At 41.5% G+C, this 17,792-nt stretch overlaps 2 protein-coding genes across 3 annotated transcripts in view; one reads left to right on the top strand and one right to left on the bottom strand.

Annotated features, from left to right (window-relative positions):
* The window catches only part of GLP1R (glucagon like peptide 1 receptor), a 97,493-nt gene extending 89,566 nt beyond the window's left edge, over positions 1 to 7,927 (top strand). For both annotated transcript variants that reach the window (XM_083732580.1, XM_083732581.1), the window contains one exon: positions 3,390 to 7,927. In XM_083732580.1, the coding sequence (XP_083588706.1) occupies positions 3,390 to 3,557 (168 nt within the window). In that variant the 3' untranslated portion in view covers positions 3,558 to 7,927. The remainder of the gene's footprint in view (positions 1 to 3,389) is intronic.
* SAYSD1 (SAYSVFN motif domain containing 1) lies at positions 52 to 13,661 on the bottom strand. The gene is made up of 3 exons (XM_083732831.1): positions 13,414 to 13,661; positions 9,707 to 10,038; positions 52 to 328 (listed from the first exon to the last, which is right to left on the bottom strand). The coding sequence occupies exons 1-3, from the start codon at positions 13,546 to 13,548 to the stop codon at positions 151 to 153; spliced, it is 645 nt and encodes a 214-aa protein (XP_083588957.1). The 5' UTR covers positions 13,549 to 13,661; the 3' UTR covers positions 52 to 150.
* Between the last annotated feature and the right edge of the window lie 4,131 nt (positions 13,662 to 17,792).

Below are 17,792 nucleotides of genomic sequence, written 5' to 3' on the forward strand. Positions count from 1 at the left end.
TTTGCAGTATTACAATCCATACAAAAAGAGAGAGGGGGGGGAAAAGAATGTTTTTCAAGTAATTTAGTTGACAGGAAACTAAAGCATTCAGATAGCGGTTCTCTATGAATATATCAAAGTAGCAGTATGGAGAATTAGAAGGCCATTGTATTAATTTTTGAGTAAATAAAGAGGTGAGTTATAATAAAGCCCTGATATGTTGAGGGTTGTAGTTGAAGACCTGTATGATGACATCCCTTTGCTTGTTAACTTGAAATATGTATCGGGATTGGAGGAATTTTTGTTGTACAGCCTTATTATCCTGTTGCCAAATTGGATTTTGTTGACCCTGCCAGAATAAAATTTAAAAGGATTACGTTACTTGAATGAAAACAAGGACTCTGAAAAGCTTAAAAGCTTGAATAGTTTGGTCACCATTTTATAAGCCTCTTCCCCCTTCTCTTCTCTCTGTGTGTGCAGATCTGTCTCCTCTCCCCTCATTATGTTCCCCATTTTCTCCTCCTCACCCTTGAATTCCCTACCAATTCTCCCCTCACCCCTTTGCTTTATCACACACATTTCTTCCCACAACCCTATACTTCCTTATGTGTTGCTGGCTGCTTTCTTTTTCTTCGTTCCCTTCCCACCCACCCTCACCAGTGGGAAAAAAGAGGAAGGGGTTTTTTTCTAGTGTTTTTGTGTTTGGTTCCCCTTATATAGTTTCCCTCCCTATTTTAGAGAAAACACACTAATTTAAAAATTAGCTGAACTATAAAATAACAGTTGTAACAATATGTTAAAGATAAGTAAAAATTTATCAGTTTTAGACCCCTAAGTAATAGCAGTTGCCAGGACATTACTCGGTTTGCATCTACATAGTTCCATCCTTATTTTAGACATCATGATATATTGGCATATCACGATGTTTAGCTGGTATCACGATGCTGAAAACAGCAAAGAATCCTGTGGCACATATTATCCTGTGGCACATATTGCCCAGCCCTAGTAGGCGATAATCTGGGTTGGTTTCTCTATTTTGTGTGAAATTTTGATCAGAACAGAGAGATATCTTCAAGGCAGTGTTATAGAACTTGCATGTCTTCGCAGTGGGCGCCAGATCCCTGTGCCTGAACTTTTACAGAAAGGCGGTCTCGGAAACTTCATTTCAGGGACTCAGGGACCAGCCACCTGTCAGATTTGGCCCACCAGGGATGCGGAGATTAAGATCTGAACCACGTGCTTTAATATGTGCCACAGGACTCTTTGCTGTTGCTTTCTGCAACAGGCTAATATGACTAGCCTTTGGAAAAGATCATAAACAGTAAGAGACCTCATAATGGATTCCCCACCCCCTTAATAGTAGTATCTACAGTACAAGAGCTACTGAGATGAATTAGCTGGCTTATGCTTGCACAATTATCCATTTACAAGAGGGACATAGTATTTCCTTATTAAGTATCCTCTATTTTTGTGCAAAAAGCTAATTCTAGCTGATGTGATAAGTGGCTTTTGCTGCGGTTTCTAATTTTGCTGCTACCGTGATGGATCAAATCCTAGTGAACACATTGTGCAGCTCTGAATAAAAAATTAACTATTTAAATCCACAGTTCCCACCTTTCCCCCCTTTTTTACTCTTGTAACTGGACCCCACACATTTTGCTTAACAGATGATTAGTGCAGATCCATGTTCAAAGATGGAACCTAAAGTTACTCAGTTGGTAGAGCATGAGACTCTTCACCTCAGGGTCATTGGTTTGGGTACCACGTTGGGCAAAAAATACCTGCATTGCAGGAAGTTGAATTAGATGACCCTCATAGTCCCTTCCAACTCTACAATTCTATTGCATTGCATTTGGATGTTCTAGTTTAAGATAAGTACTGTAAGGCCTAATGGTGAGCTGTTCTTAATCAGTACAGTGGTACCTCGAGTTAAGTACTTAATTTGTTCCAGAGGTCTGTTCTTAACCTGAAACTGTTCTTAACCTGAAGCACCACTTTAACTAATGGGGCCTCCTGTTGCCGCCAGAGCACGATTTCTGTTCTCATCCTGAAGCAAAGTTCTTAACCCGAGGTACTATTTCTGGGTTAGCGGAGTCTGTAACCTGAAGCGTCTGTAACCTGAAGCATATGTAACTCGAGGTACCACTGTACAGTTTCAAAGCTTTTCGGTTCACAGGTACTTGAGAAAGTGGCTTATGGGGCATCCAAGGAAGCTCCTGGGGGCTGGGGGAGAAACCAGAGTAGTACATGATAAATACCCTTGTCCAAGCTTACAGGCTTATTTGTGGCCATGACAACCAAATTATGCACATTATGGGGTGGGGGTGGGGAATGCTACAGAACTGGATCTCTAGTAAGAGCTTTCAAAAATAATAATTTGCTTTATATAAATGCTACTTCCCCCTTATCAATAGCCTAAGAACACATATCTCTAATAGATTTGACCAGGTTGTACCAACTTTGCTGCCTGCTTATGTCTTAAGTTTCTTTCACATGTCACTAGACTTGGTCTTGCAGAGACAACTGGATTTAAACGCTGCTTTCCCCCATTAAATTTTTTTGGGAAATGAGAAAACGAGATGGGGTGAGCCTACTTTTGCGGCTTTTCCAATTTGTATCCACACCCAACTGTAGTAACTTAAAATACTCTCCTTTCACTTACATTTTGTGTGTGTGTGTGTGTGTGTGTGTGTATTCTTAGCACTCCAATCCTTCCCTTTTTAATTTTTTGTTGCTGTGGATCTCAAAGTCAGCATAACGGCATTTGCCAGGTGATTCCCCCCTCAGTCCAGTCCTATGCATCTTTACCCAGCAGTCCCTCTCACTTCAAGGGCACTCCCAAGTAACAGCACAATCCTAGCCATGTCTATTCAGAAGTATGTCAGTGTGGTTCAACAGGGATAGGATTGCAGCCTGTGCATGCCTAGAATTTCAGTCTTATTCAAGATTTTAAAACTGTTGAATTAACATTCTATAAATTGTGCTCTTTAGCTCTATCTATATGCAGAAATACACTTGTTGTCAGTCACAGTGAGTATCTTGGATTCTCAAAATGGCGTTGAAGCAGGAAATTCAGACTAATTTGAACCATGTGCCCTCTTAACTTTAGATCAACAGGTTGCTGCTAGGAGTTCAGTTAAGGCATACTGTTCCCAACTGTTGCACAGACATATATCTATTTATAGACAAAGGAGAGAGTGCTGCTATTATTTTGGTTATGAAACTACCTATGAAGGACTGATTAAGTAATTACAGAAATTATTTGAAACAATAACAAGGGCGGCTTTAGAACCTTGCCAGTGCTTAATTATATGGGATATTTCATCTTTTCTTAGTGCTACAATAGAAGTGGCTCAAAACTGGATTATTCCCCTTTCTCTCTCTCATGCCTTTTTGTTTCCTTATGCAAGGTTCGGACAGAATTTCAGAAAAGCTGGGAGCGCTGGCGACTAGAGCACTTTTATGTCCGCAGAGACAGCAACATGAAGCCTCTCAAGTACCCAGCCAACAGTATAAGCAGCGGAGGTACCCTGGGGAGCACAGTCTATGCTGCCACTTTCCAGGCTACATTCAGCTAAGATTTCTGTGGAGGCTAGTGCAGAGGAGTCTGACCAACTAACATGAACTGTAGGAGGTACAATCGAATCCCTTTGAATATCCAGCCAGCCAGATTGCATGAGGCCTTTGGAAGACTTGAACCTCCCTCGTTCATGGCTGCAGGCAGCTGGACAAGCTTTCAAAATAAAGCGGGCACCTAATATAATCAATACATTTGAGGGAAGGGCATGCTCTTTAAAGTAAGCTTAAAGCATTTCTTCTCAATATCAGAGGCCTCCAGGTGCCCAAAGCCTATAAACACTGTGTTGATGCTGTCACAAAGCGTAAAGGTAATCATTTATTAGCCTGGGTAGACAGCTTTACTGATTAAATTACAAGGATGCAGCTGATCATTACAAACAAGAAAAAAACTCCCATTGGGAAAAAGGGGAGATTAAACTTTTGCATGGTTACAAAGAAACAGTCACCATAATCTCTAGAAGCATTTCAAGCCTTTCCAAGTGGTAGCTTTCTTAAACACCCAATATGCAGTCATTTGACTTGGGTGTTCCAGGCATTTCCACAAATGGGACTTTTGTGTCCCCCTCTAATCACACTGCAAGAATAGTATATTCGCTGCAGTTCTGAATGTCACATGTGGTGTCGTGGACACCTAATGGCCAGTGCCAGTGACGTTATTTGCAATGAACGGTTATTCATCTCTTCACTCCTATGGCACAGTAAGACGTAGTTTACTTTTTGTTGCGTGAGGTGTTCTCCGTTTTATAGTAATGTGTACAATTAAAAATGGGAAAGATTATTTAACAAATAACCATTTTACACCCTTATGATTTCACATACCTCTTTTTAAAAAAATAGTGAATGCTGTACATTTATTCTCTGCAGCATTGGATTCTGTCCCTCATTTTTGTAAAAAACAGCAGCATAGTAAACCTGATAAACAGGCAATTTCTGTGTGGCAGAGCAATCCTCTACTGACCCCAGCAGGACTATTCTACTCATCCACTGCTTGGGGACAGCATATAGTACTGGTGACTGGATCCACCTACTATTTCATCATTTGAAAAGGCTTGAATTGTTCTTGTGCCATTCAGATAAATTTTTGCTGGTTCGTCCATGATTGAAGTATATGAATACTGGATATTTGATGTTGCCTTTGGTTGCATGCTCTCAAACATGTTAAAGAGTAATTTCTCTCTCGGAGAAACTTAAATCTATGTGCAGATGATGGTTCTTTTCCAGGTGATGAATGCACACCCTTTCTGCTGTCATTAGTGGGTTTTTTAAAATGCCCAGTCTTACCACTCTCATAGCCCTTTACTGCTTCAGAAGGCTGCACAAATATTACTATGAACCAAAGTAATTAGTGGCTTTCTGGAATTGAGTATTTGACAGGGAACAATGTTTTATTCTCTGCCCCCTGTAGGTATAGAAGCAGATAAACAGGAAAATGGAGAAAATAATACCCTTTATAACATCTATGGAGACACAAATGTAGAATTTAGTATTTTAGAACTTTAATCATTTGTTCACAGGAGTCCTGAACTTTAGCATAGGTTTTTCTATGCCTTGCTCTTTTTCTTTCCTTTTCAAGTGTCTTATAGCTACAGGGCTCTTTTATGCTAGATGTTGAAAACAAAAACAAGCTGATTCAGGAGCTATATTTTCAGCACTTTGGCCAGCTCACTCTTCTATGCTACAGCCAGCCGGATTTCTTGCTTGTCAATAAGCCTTTAGAATCTTAAAAATTATGTAGACTGCTCAGCAGGAATGAATTAAAAATATATAAATCCAATTTGCCTTTTCAGTAAATCCAATTCAAGTTGCCAGTCAATCCTAGAACGTTTGATTGCTTACAGAGAAACTCTGGTTTCAGAGATCATCATATATTAATTACCTTATTGGTAGTAATAGTGTACACTGCAGCACCGAGTTGAAGTACATTTGAAACTTGTCCTCTCCTCTAAAAACATATTGCATGATACTATTGTGGCCATTCTGAACTGGACCTTGGATTTACCAGAATCTGAAAGGTTCTGCAGTGGGCCCAGGAGACTGTCCCTGTGTTGTGAAGAGCATGCATAGAAATCTCTATGGCTGTGTACTGTAATGCCATAATTGGTCTTGCAAGCTGCATCCGTATATACTGTGTGCACCTAACAGTAGAGAAACCTTCACCAATGTGGTAATCCAGGGCAGTCAATGCGGTAGCTTCCAGATGTTGCGGACTGCACCTTCCGGCAGCCTCAGCCAGCATACAAATGGTTGGGGGGGGGATGCAATTGTAGCCCAACAACTTCTAAGAGCAGCACATTGGCTGCCCCTGCTCTAAGCCATGCTGGACACGCCGCCTTTGCTGGAGTGATGCTTTTATACTGTTACACTAGCATATTAGGATTCTGTCCATGCCAGATGTGAGCTACAACGTATTAGTTTCTTGAGAACCTGAGGCTACCAAAATCCACTGGACTCAAGTAGGTATGCTAGCATAATTCAGTGATGTGGGGTGCTCAGTGATCTGGAATACCAAACCCTTTTAAGGAGTTGAATCGGCTGGCTTTGACAGAAATCCTACACATCAGACACAGCAACTGTAGCTGCCACAAATTTAAAATTGTCTATAGAGCCGGTCATATAGACTGTCTCCACTGGCCTCCTTCAAGCCACTTTCCTGGTTTTAAAAGCTGACAACTGCAAGCATTCCCCTGTTATACTTTTCACAATTCACTCCAACACAATCCCCACTGGTAGGAAATACCGGTAGTTGTGCCTATTTACAGGCAAGCGTGGTTGAGATCTGTGAATGCTTATTGTGCAGTTCTTACTAGAGATTGTTTTGAAAATGGGACTTCAGAAGATTAGCAGTGTCTAAGCCACGCCTGTAGAGTTCCCAGGGCCAACTAGAGTCCTGGAAGGTTGCATCTCACCCCACTGGCTGAGGTCCCCACCCGATTTACACAAAGATTGGGGGAGCATGTGGAAGGGAGACAAGCTCAGTGTTATATCAGAGGAGAGCAGACACATGAGTGGCATGCTCCACCATGTTTAATTTGCCCTTTTGTCAACATTGGAATTTCTGTAGCATAATAGATCTTGTCATATGGGAAACGTCACATGCTTCACCAAACAGGAAGAAAAAAGGCAGTAGGCATGGTTATTGAATTATGTGTCCCAAGAGACATTTTCTAAATCTTAGTAAATTTTGTCTTGTTGTGTAAATTTAACCTTCTCTTATTTATCTTTCATTTTCACCAAAATTCTAGGCTAGGCAGCCGTTTAAATTCATGGTTTTTAAAAACTTTCACTAACTGTTCCCTTGTTCTTAAAATCACTTTGTTTCCCTTGATTTTTAACCTCTCCTCTTTTGAAGACCTTTTAAATAAAATAAAATAAAATAAAATAAAATAAAATAAAATAAAATAAAATAAAATAAAATAAAATAAAATAAAATAAAAAACATGGGCCCCCACCTTATTTTGGTCTTGCCCAGACCCATCTTGACAGGTTATGGAAACCATACTGGCAGAGCTTGGTTCAATGGGGCTTTCAAGGAGCAGAATTACAGGAGCATTCTGACCATGGGAGGAGATGGATAGAGCCCACCCAAATCTCAAAGAGCCCTTTTGCAACTGGCAAGATGTTTTCCAGTTTACTCTAAGCAAATAAACAATTGCTGCCAAAAAAAACCACCCATACACAATCCTCTCTTAGTATTGATTATGTAGTGTTGGTGTTGTTAAATTTGTTTGTTCTATTGTATTGCTATTCCTCTTTCGGCCAGCTATTTTTCATTTCTGGAATGTGTTCCTAGTAATGTGATGATGGATGCAGTATATGCAACTTTTTTAAAAGCTTGTTTAGTCTTGGGAGAAGATAGCAGATGCAGAAAAGAGCATTCAAGACCTCTCTTCAGCAATGTCTGTGGGCTGGTGGAAGCAGCCTTGGGAAACAAGAAACGCCCTTTCGTTGCCAGCAGCCTGTTTATAACGTTCCCAATAAAACTAGTACCGATGAATAGAGGAAATGTGCATGAGCCTCAATGTTCAAGCTGCCCTTGCTTTGGAATTCATAGCATGCTTTAAGACTGCTCTTCATACAGCGCTCAAAAACAGTTTGAGCAACCCAAGACGCACCAGCAACCTGCTCACTCACTGTGATTCTACTTAAGTTTCATTCCACAGTTATGCACACAAGTCTTGTTAAATTAATACAACTTGTGAGGCACCTAAGTGGAGGCACGTATTGCAAATGTACCAAAATGGTGAATATATATATTAAGCATTAAAAATGAGTGAATGTCATATTTCTATCCTTACTGTTTTGATTCTTTTTAAAAAATAATAATAATTGCATGTATTTATTTTTAAATGTTACAAAAATGGGTAACAAATTATGAATTATGTTCCTTTGTGCACGTGCGAATTCATCCTTGTCTTGCAAAAGCAATGTAATTGATGTTAACTGTGTAATTCTCTCTTCATAGTTTCCAAGATGTGTCAGACATAAATTTATTTGTATCTCAGTTTACTTTAGATCTACTTGGGCAGAATCAATCAAGTTTTTCCCCCCTTCATGCATTTTTAAAATATCAGGCCTTGAATCCACACATACCAATAAATGAATTGAATAAATCTTCAAAAAGTAAGCAACTGAAAAAAGTAAAATGTGCATACCTAGCATCTCTTGTATCCTTAATACAAGATAATGCTGATCTTTATGGAATCAAATCAGGTGCCTGACACTGTAAACACAAACACACTTGAACAGTGAAAAGTAATGAATTCAATAAGAGAGTTGAAAATAGACTTTAATAGTCTCTACTGAGTCAGATGGCACCACTATCCTATGGCCCCCAAGTATGGGAGTGGGGAATCTGTCTGCAGAACTGCACACAGGTAATCTGGCCTGGGGATTTTCTCTTCATCCATATCCAACATCCAGGGTCCCGGGGAATTAGAGTAGTGGAGCTACTCTTCTGAGGGACAGGAGTTAACACTCCGACCATGCTGATGGATTCCATTTTAACAGTATGCTATGTGTTTAGACATTGTCTGCTAAAAGGTACTAAATTCATTTAAAACATACTGTACCTCAGCTGGTAGACTGGTCAACCTGCTTGTTTTCAAAAAGTAAAATCTGTGGCTTTCTGCAAGCAACACCCGATACAACACACCGGTAAAATCTGTTTGCCTTTCCCAAGCCTTTGTAACACATTCTCATATTTTGTTAGTTTATTAATCACACCTTACTATTGACCTATTAGGAGGTGATTTGAAGCACAATCCTATGAATGTTCAATATCACTTGCTTCCAGGCAAGTGCCTTAAATTCCCGCACTGGGAATGGGGAAGTTTGAGCTGAGATGTCATCTGTATGCTGATGGTACATAGCTCTACCACTTCTGCAAATGATATCTGCTGTTTTTCCCCTGCCAATTTAGTGCAGCTGTTTCGTATGTGGTGGTGTTAGTAGAGTTCAACTTTTTGTGCAAGCTGAGTTTTGTTAAAAGTGGGGTGTAGATCCAAATTTTCAGTTCAATGAGCATTAATCAAACACACATACAGTACAAATGCAAACCTAATGTATATATATTGTCACATTCACATTATCCTTTCCACAAATGTGGCTCTTCTGCTTTTGACACTGGAGTGGATCAAATTTTAAAAAGAAGTTATAAGCAGACTTGGAGGTTATTGCTCAATGAAAGGTAAGGTCCTCCTGCCCCTCCAGCTGCTTCTGGGTGAGGTCTCCAAATTCAACTTAGGTGAGGAGAGAAACCCCAAGGAAAAGAATAGGTGTATATATTAATGTTTGGCAGTGGTCTAAAAATATATGCATATTTGTACATGCATTCCTGGATCTTTTAATATAAAGCTGGCCAAGATATTTTGCTTTAATTTGAAAGGGTTATCTATGAAAATAACAGCTTCAGTGGTGAGAACCATATAGCCTAGAATAGGAGCCTTTTTTGGGGGGGGGGGAGGCTGAATATGTATTTTTAATATCCTGTGTTTAGTTGTTTATTGTATAAGAAACAGTAACTACAGCTCAACTCTTTAATTACAATATTGTAAACATTTCTAAAGATGAAAAATCTCACAGGAAACAGTTCCCATTTTGCTCAAGCGGAGAGGATAGACCTAGTGATACTGGTATAGGCACTAGTTACCTCTGGGCTAAGGGCCGATACTGTAGTTCTCTCTCAAACTGTTCTGCTGTAAGTGTTCCATCGATGGCTTCACATCCTGGGTTAAAGACAGAATAAGCGCTTCTTTCTCCAGTCTGTCTTTCTCCAGGGCCGCGGGTTCCTACATAGATCCAGTAAAACATAGACAGGACAAAATAAGGCAAACCAAACTCTAGTTCCACAAACAGTCCCAGTAAGACAAGCCAGATGAGAAACTTGAGAAAGGTGACATTCAGAAGAAAGCAACTGGTCCACCATGGTGCAGGGCATGTAACAGCTTCAGTTTGGGGCCTTTCTGGCCTTTGACTGGATTCCTGCAAAATAAAATAAAAAGCCACCTGGGTTATTTATGCAATGGACAAATAATTAAGACTAGAACAACAATTGTTTCTAAGATCAGTTTTGTGATGGAATATTGATTTCCAAAAAAGACCAGTTTTTTCACACACTGCAAAAGATTGAGCAATCTGAAGCAGGTAAGAAGCAAGAGGAGTCAGGCTGTGCTGGGCAAAGGCCATGTCACCATGTTGCAGGAAATATATGCTTGGTAGAATCGCAGAATGCAATTACCTGAAGATGTTCTGTGCTCTGCAGCATTTGAAAATACCTTTCCAACAACATGTCCAACGTGTGCTGCTTGTTTTGTATTCCACTCAAATACAGAAGAAGTGCTATCACCACTTACATTTCTGCCTTTGAATCTTGGATCTGACAGATTTGCAGCAGCATGAACTGGGTGGCAACAAAATTATGGTGTTCTGCACTTTCTCCCACTCCCAGTCCTTTGAGGCCTAGTCAAGAGAACAAACAGATCCACCAACTATGCCTACAATCAAAAGGACACAATAGCAGGAACTGAATCCTCCTCTTGTTTCAGTGGCAGTGCCTTCCTAGAAGCAGAAATGCATCTTGCTCTTGCATTTGCAACTTGTACTCTCAATGCGCAGCTCAGGAATTGTCACAGTGTGCAGAAATTGTAATGATCTGTACACAGTCTTACATAAAAGTCTTCCTGATACAGTTTTAGTAAACATTTTAGGGGGCTAAATCATAAATTATAGAATTGGAAGGGAGCATGAGGGACATCTAGCCCAATGTAGGAATCTTTTATCCACTATGTCCCATGACCCTGAGATTAAGAATCTCATGCTCTACTGACTGAAGTATCCTAGCTCCATCTTATTTTAAACATTCTGTTAATATTTCTAAAATAAAGTATTTCATAATCCTTTGGGGTTATTAATTTGGAGGTGGGGGATGGCTTTGGAGAAAAATGTTTTCCCTCAGTTTTTTCCCAACCCTTCACACCTATAATGATGACCATTGTTTTTAGCTCCCACCCCCCAAAATCATCATCATCATTATCCAGAGACATGGCTCACTAGCTACCAGTACTGAGGTAGGCAAAGAAAACTGAAATTTCAGCAGAATATCTCTAAACAGGAAGACCATGGGCAACACCAGAATAGATGGGATTCAGCTTTTATAAAGTATAAAACAGCAAATAGATAGATAGATAGATAGATAGATAAATTTATTGTCATTGTCCGTATATACACAGTATACACAACAACGAAAATCAAACACCCGAGACCGGATTCACATACACATTCGCACGTATCTCCAACACTCTCATCCTATTCAGACATAATCTATTAGAACATAACATAATCCAGAATATAACATAACCTATTAGAAGCATAGCATAACCTAAAACCTATCTCATTCCATATTCCTAATGAATAATGGTATGTCTATAGACTCATGCTCAATTATTCTGAAAAAAGAACTTGGGACCAGAGCAGAAAGCTCATTAAACTATATTCTCAGTAAGTTGTAGCTAAAATATCCATTCAGCCCATCCCCTCTAGCCCTACTATTAGAACAGTGGTTCTCAAACTTTTCTCTGGGCCAAACTTTCAGAATAAAAATTTGTGCCACACCCATTTTTTTTATTGATAAAAATAAATTGGAAAACAAAAAGAAACAACTAGCAGCGCTTGATTTATAACATGGAACACAACTACTTTATAATACGATCATGGGACATCTAGAAAGTATAAAACAATACAGCTGCATAAGAACATGACTCACTCACAAAATATTATTATAAATGTGACTCTTACAACATATGTGCTTTAAGTATTTATACAAACTCAATGAGAGGTATGAGATTGCTTTTGCTGGGTAATCTCGTTTATATTAAGTCTAATTTGAGAAAAACTCTCATCTCCTTACCCAACACAAAGAAGCCCTTCTCTTTTCTGATCTTTCGTATTTGTCAGAGTTGAAAATCCCTGTCCACCACAATATGTCATGGAGAACTGTAGCGGAAAAGCCTGTGTTCCTGTTCTCATTTTGGAAAGATAAGTATCCATACTCTACAAATAATAATAAATATTTTAATACCAATCTATACTACACTGAAACATTGAATTTTTTCTTTGATTGTCCTTGAATCTTCCTGCCACACATGCCACCCTCTCCTGCCACACCGGCATGGCACGCCACAGCCTTTTGAGAACCACCGTTCTCACTAATCTCAGCAGATGAGGGGGTTTGGGTGTTTTGCTTGTTTGCATGCTGTCTTAAACCCCTATTTCTAATGCTTACTCTTCAGCCTTACTCCTGTTTCCTTTTCTTAACAAAGTTTACCAATTTAACTCTCTATATAACATGTAGTTTCTCCCAACTACTCTACTGTCAATCCCTTGGAACACCTCACCAGATGATAAAATGATGAACTTCAAGGCAATTGTTGCCATAAGAACAAAACTTTTCCTCCATCCCTAATAAAAGATGGATGGTTAAATTCCTAAAGGACGCTGGACCACATCTCCACGGTATGGTGCAAATGGTGTTACACTGCCGCCCCAACAAGGTTTCACGAGCACACATGCCCACTCCCAATCATAATGAACATTTTGATCATTATGCACTGTAAAACAGAAAGCATCACCACCAGGCACACTTGGGTTCAAATCCTTGCTTGGCTGTGCATCTTGCCCTGACTCATTCATTGCTCCAGGGAGGACAAAGCTACAGAAGAAACATGAAGATCATTGGCCTATCCTATTCCTACCTCACAGGGATGGTGTGGAGATGAGAAAGCCTTGAGGATCTCGGTTAGAAAACTGTAGTGATTAAAATGTATGAGATAATAGTAGAGCCCAGGGAGAGAGAGAAGGCTCTCTGAGGATAAATAAAGCAGTATAGGAAGAGCAGAGCCAAGTGCTAAAAGTTCTTCCTGGAGTACTCAAGGCAGGGGCTTCATTTGTGAATGCTCCAACAAGGAAGGAGATAACCTTAGAACAGCAGAGCTGGAAGGGACCCCTAGGGTCATCTAGTCCAACCCCCTGCGCTGCAGGAATGAATGAACCCGTACACGCAGGAAATCAGTACGTCAGAAAGGCGGCCAGGCTAACAACTTTCGCCTGGCGTTTTTGGTGCTGGAGCACTGAGCACACAACACTCGTGCAGCGGTACCGCGCAGCATAAGCATCGCCTTGAGTTGCAATATCGCACGCGGCAGCTCTGACTGGAGAGCAGCTGCAGCGGCAGAAGAACAAGGAGAGCGGCGGCGCGATCCTACGCGCGCCTACCGGAGGCCGAGCGGGTGAAAACGCGGCCTTCCCCTCCCCGCAACGCGCCTCGGGAGGCGGAGCCGCCTCGGGCCGAAGCTAACCAACCTCACTCGTTAGCGGGGGCCGGGCTTGGGCCTGCTCCTTCTCCGCCTCCGCCGCCTTTCCTGGGGGCTTTGCCGAGGGAGCGGTGTGGCGGGTGCCGCGGCGGGCAGCCCGGAACTCGGCCAGCCTCTGCTCCATGCACGCAGCAGCAGCGCCCGCCTCCACCCGGTGCCACGTCCAGCACAAGAGCCGGCGCCCAGCGGCGCTTGCTGGCGTTGCGCGCTTGGCACGGCTGGCCGGGATCTGCCCCGGCGGGGAGAGCCGCCCCCGGGGCGGGACCGGAGGAGGGGCAGGAAGGCCCGCACCAAGTCAGAAGGGCGAAGTGGAAGGAGGAGTAGCTGTTTCCATCCCGCCAAGTTTTATTTAGGTGTTTTGTTCTTGTTTTGTATCATTCATGGCCTCAATTTTCAGCTACGGTTAGAAATGCTAGCCAGACGGAAACGCTTTCCCCTCCAAGCCACTGCCTGTTCCTCCTTGTTCCAGCGGGTCTGGGAGCTTGCACGGGAACGAGCCCCTTAAAGCTGCTAGATGGTGACCGCTTCCTTTCTCACTTGCAGGAGTCAAAGAAAGAAAGTGGTGGTGGGAAAGGACATTTGTAGCATATCATTTCTACACCTTGACATAAATAACTAGGATCGTTGTCATTTCTGCATTCCCCACCCCAACGTGGCTTTGCCCATCTTCCCTTGTAGAGTTTCAGGTGCGAGATTGTATTTGCTGGATTGGGGAGGGGGGAGGAAACGAACACGGTTGGTAATATCCCCCTCCTGAAGTAGGAACATGAGAGTTCTGTCCCATCTAGTATATCCCCACTTGTGATCTCTAGCAGCTGAAATTCACAGGCATACTACTTCCAACAACTGAGGCAGAGGTCTGTCCAGTATCTTATCCTCTATGAAAGCCATCTTACAGCCAGCCAGGTTTATGACAATCATTATGACAATCAATACTTCAGCTTTTCTTAAAACAAACACAAGAAAGGGCAGTAGGACCTTTGTGTACAGGTGAGTTTGTGTGTAATATTAACACCACAGACTGGGTATATTTCTGGATTTCGTACTCAATGCAAAAAGTATTAGAAAGTGGGTCATGCAAGGACAAAGGGAAGGTGAGAAAGTGTTCTCTCTTCTTTTTAACATGATTCACCTTTCTGAATGGCCCTAATTATCTGGTTTGTAAAATTACATTTCCAAGTAATTTTACAAGCAGCAAGATCATTACCTTTGCTATCACCATTATCATTTTTATCTGGCCAATTGGAATCCCCATCTGCTTTTATGTTAAGAAATTATGTGACTAGGTGTTGCCCTATTGCAGAATTTAATGTGCTGAGCTAACCAATTTTAATATAATGCTAAGTTTGCCGGAGGTTATTTCACTGGAACTTCCTTCATTTACCATATACCGGTAGGCTGTCTGAAGATGTTTGCTCACTTGAATGTATTTGCAATAGCTTTTCAGGGTTTTAATTCCTTTCATCTACATTGAATGCCAATATATCAAGAGACCGTACTGTGTTTGAGAGCAGAGGAATAGCTATCCTGTTGTTTTCTCATCCTTCCCCCTGTATTTGTGGTTCAGAATCCTGGGAACTTCACCCTTTGTTAAGGGTGCTGGGAACTGTAGCTCTGTGAGGGTAATCTAGAGCTCCCATGATACTTTGGTGTTTGAATTCCTTAAATGTATGGTTTGTTCACAGCCAAAGCATTTTACATAAATGGAGGGGAAGTTGATCTTTATGAAATGGAGTTGGGAATTCATCTAGCTGTTCTGTTGAAGCTGTTCACAAATGATGGGATTTTACACATCCCCTTTGGGATGTGTAAAATACCTAGAAGGAACATGCATAACATAGAGAAGTTCCAGTGATGGACAGCATCCTGAGTCAGGTGCGTCTTTCTGTCAGGGCCTGGGCCATCAAGAAAATAATTTTTGATGGGCCGGCATATCAATTTTATAAGTAAGAGACTGGAAATTAGGTATCAGGAAAGCAAGACCTAATGCTAGATGCAGAAGATGTTGCCATGGGCAGGCTGGAGGTCAACTACCAGAAATGCCCGTCATAGTTCCTAGATGTGATAAAGTGCTCAGGCTGCCAGACTAGCTCTAAAGCAGTGTTTCCCAACCTTGGGCCTCCAGCTGTTTTTGAACTACAATTCCCATCATCCCTGACCACTGGTCTTGCTAGCTAGGGATGATGGGAGTTGTAGTCCAAAAACAGCTGGAGGCCCAAGGTTGGGAAACACTGCTCTAAAGGAAGGACTTCTTGGAGCCTGAGGCCCTTCCATTGGTTTTGGAGGTCATTTGATCATCCTCAAACTGTTGGATCAAGAGATAGATCTCAGACCAGCACTGGAGTTTGAAGGACCCTTTCCCAGTAGAACCTAACTGGGTCTGCCTTTTGAAGACACAGACAGCGCAGGAAATAAGGCACCAAAGGCTAGCTACTAGAGGTTTTGGTTTGAGATCCCACTCTGGGCTAGACCCCTGAACAGCACAAGCAGAAGCCAAGACACAGATGGGTTGAATGAAGAGATTTACCGTAATGAGCCAACTTGGATTTATGAAAATATCTCCTCTGTGACCTGCTTCATCTCTGCATACCCTGCTGTGAAATGGAGTAAATCTAGAAGGGGACTCTGAGCACAAAATATTTGAGAAATACTATCTTGGAGAGAACGTCACAATTTCTTTCTTGCGAATGCAGACTTGCTTAGTGATGAACCTGTTCACATCTTGAATAGCAACCGAGTACATAGAAGCCTAGCAGCCTTTATGGCATATTCAGGGCTTAGTTCCTCTGAAATGTATTTGTCAAGAGCTTAGGATCTCTTGCCATTAGGCAATGTTAAGGTTTTTCTCCTGCTCTGTATATCACTGTACAGTCATACCTCGGGTTAAAGTAGCTACAGGTTGAGCGTTTTCAGGTTGCGTTCCGCGGCAACCCGGAAGTAATGGAACGGGTTACTTCCGGGTTTCGCTGCTTGCGCAGGTGCTCAAAATGATGTCATGCGCATGTGCAGAAGCGGCGAATTGCAAGACGCGCAGACATGGCTTGCGTTCAGCTCAGGATGCGAACAGGGCTCTGGAATGGAACCCGTTCGAATCCAGAGGTACCACTGTATAGACCAGGGATGCGGAACCTGTGTTACTCCAGATGTTGCCAGATTGTAACTTTGACCATCCCTAACTGTTGGTCATGCTGGCTGGATTGAAGGAAGTTGGAGTCCAACTCTGGCTTCTTATCACTGTTTCTGTAATCAACAGCTTGGTTACCATAAACATCATTCTTCATATGTCAGGTGGAATGGAAGCACCAGATATTTCATACATCCACAACCCTTTGCAAAATTCCCTGCTTCTTTTAAGCTGACCAAGCAATAAGAGATTCAGTCAAATCCCCAGGTTTACATTTGAACCAAATCAACTGCTGCTGGTCGATCACTATGACTGTACTGGTGTATTTATTCACTTCTGTGTACAGCTTCATCCAGAGGTTTAGTCCAATCAAAGCCCAATCATTTAGGACACTGCTGCTCTACAGCTCTGCTGGCCACACATTTTATCTGCTCCGGCCAATTTTGTGCATGTCAAACTGTTCCGAAATAATATTAATGATGAACAAATCTCATTTGTTTTCTTGAGCACAGACGGATTCATCTAATTTATTGAGAAACTGCCTCCTATGTGAAATGTATATGTATGCACTCTGACTTACTAAATGCTCTAATAAAAAGAGAGGGCCAGCTGATTATTAAATTAATGATCGAGTTTCATTACTGCAGTGGAGCCAAGGGAGCAAAGTCTGTATTAGCAGATGTTGGCAAAGGCTGTTTTGACAAAGGATTGCGCCTGTGTCTGTACAGCTGTTTACTGAGGTTTTGCAGATTTGGAACTCTGTGAATCAGTGAAGATAAGCATGAAACTATTACTTCATTTTAATGAGTGTGAATTTTATGTATACTTACTTGGGAATATGGCCCTTTGAACACAGTGATACTTATAGGAAAGGACAATTGCTGGCTGCGCAAGTCCCACAAAATACCCCGAACTATGAACTGAATTTATTTCATGAAAATAACTTCTACAATGACCTTGTAGGTGGCATTGTCTTCACAAGTTTCATGCATAGGTCCAATAGTACTTTTGTGACGCTCCGGTTCATTTCAATGGGGGTTATAATGTGTCCTTTCGTCTTGCTTTTCAAAATATATCTTTATGTTGTTGCAGCCTCTGCTCACATCTAACATTTTGTTTGGATTGGAGCCACTGATTGGGGGTAATACATGGGTAGGATGCTTCACCGACTACTGTGCACTGAAATGTTACACTTCCCACCAAAGGACAAGTCAGAAATATCAGTGGTTTAATGAAGCTGCTTT

Source organism: Podarcis gaigeae (assembly GCF_964106915.1).
Source record: "Podarcis gaigeae genome assembly, chromosome: 3".
Taxonomy (NCBI): Eukaryota; Metazoa; Chordata; class Lepidosauria; order Squamata; family Lacertidae; genus Podarcis; species Podarcis gaigeae.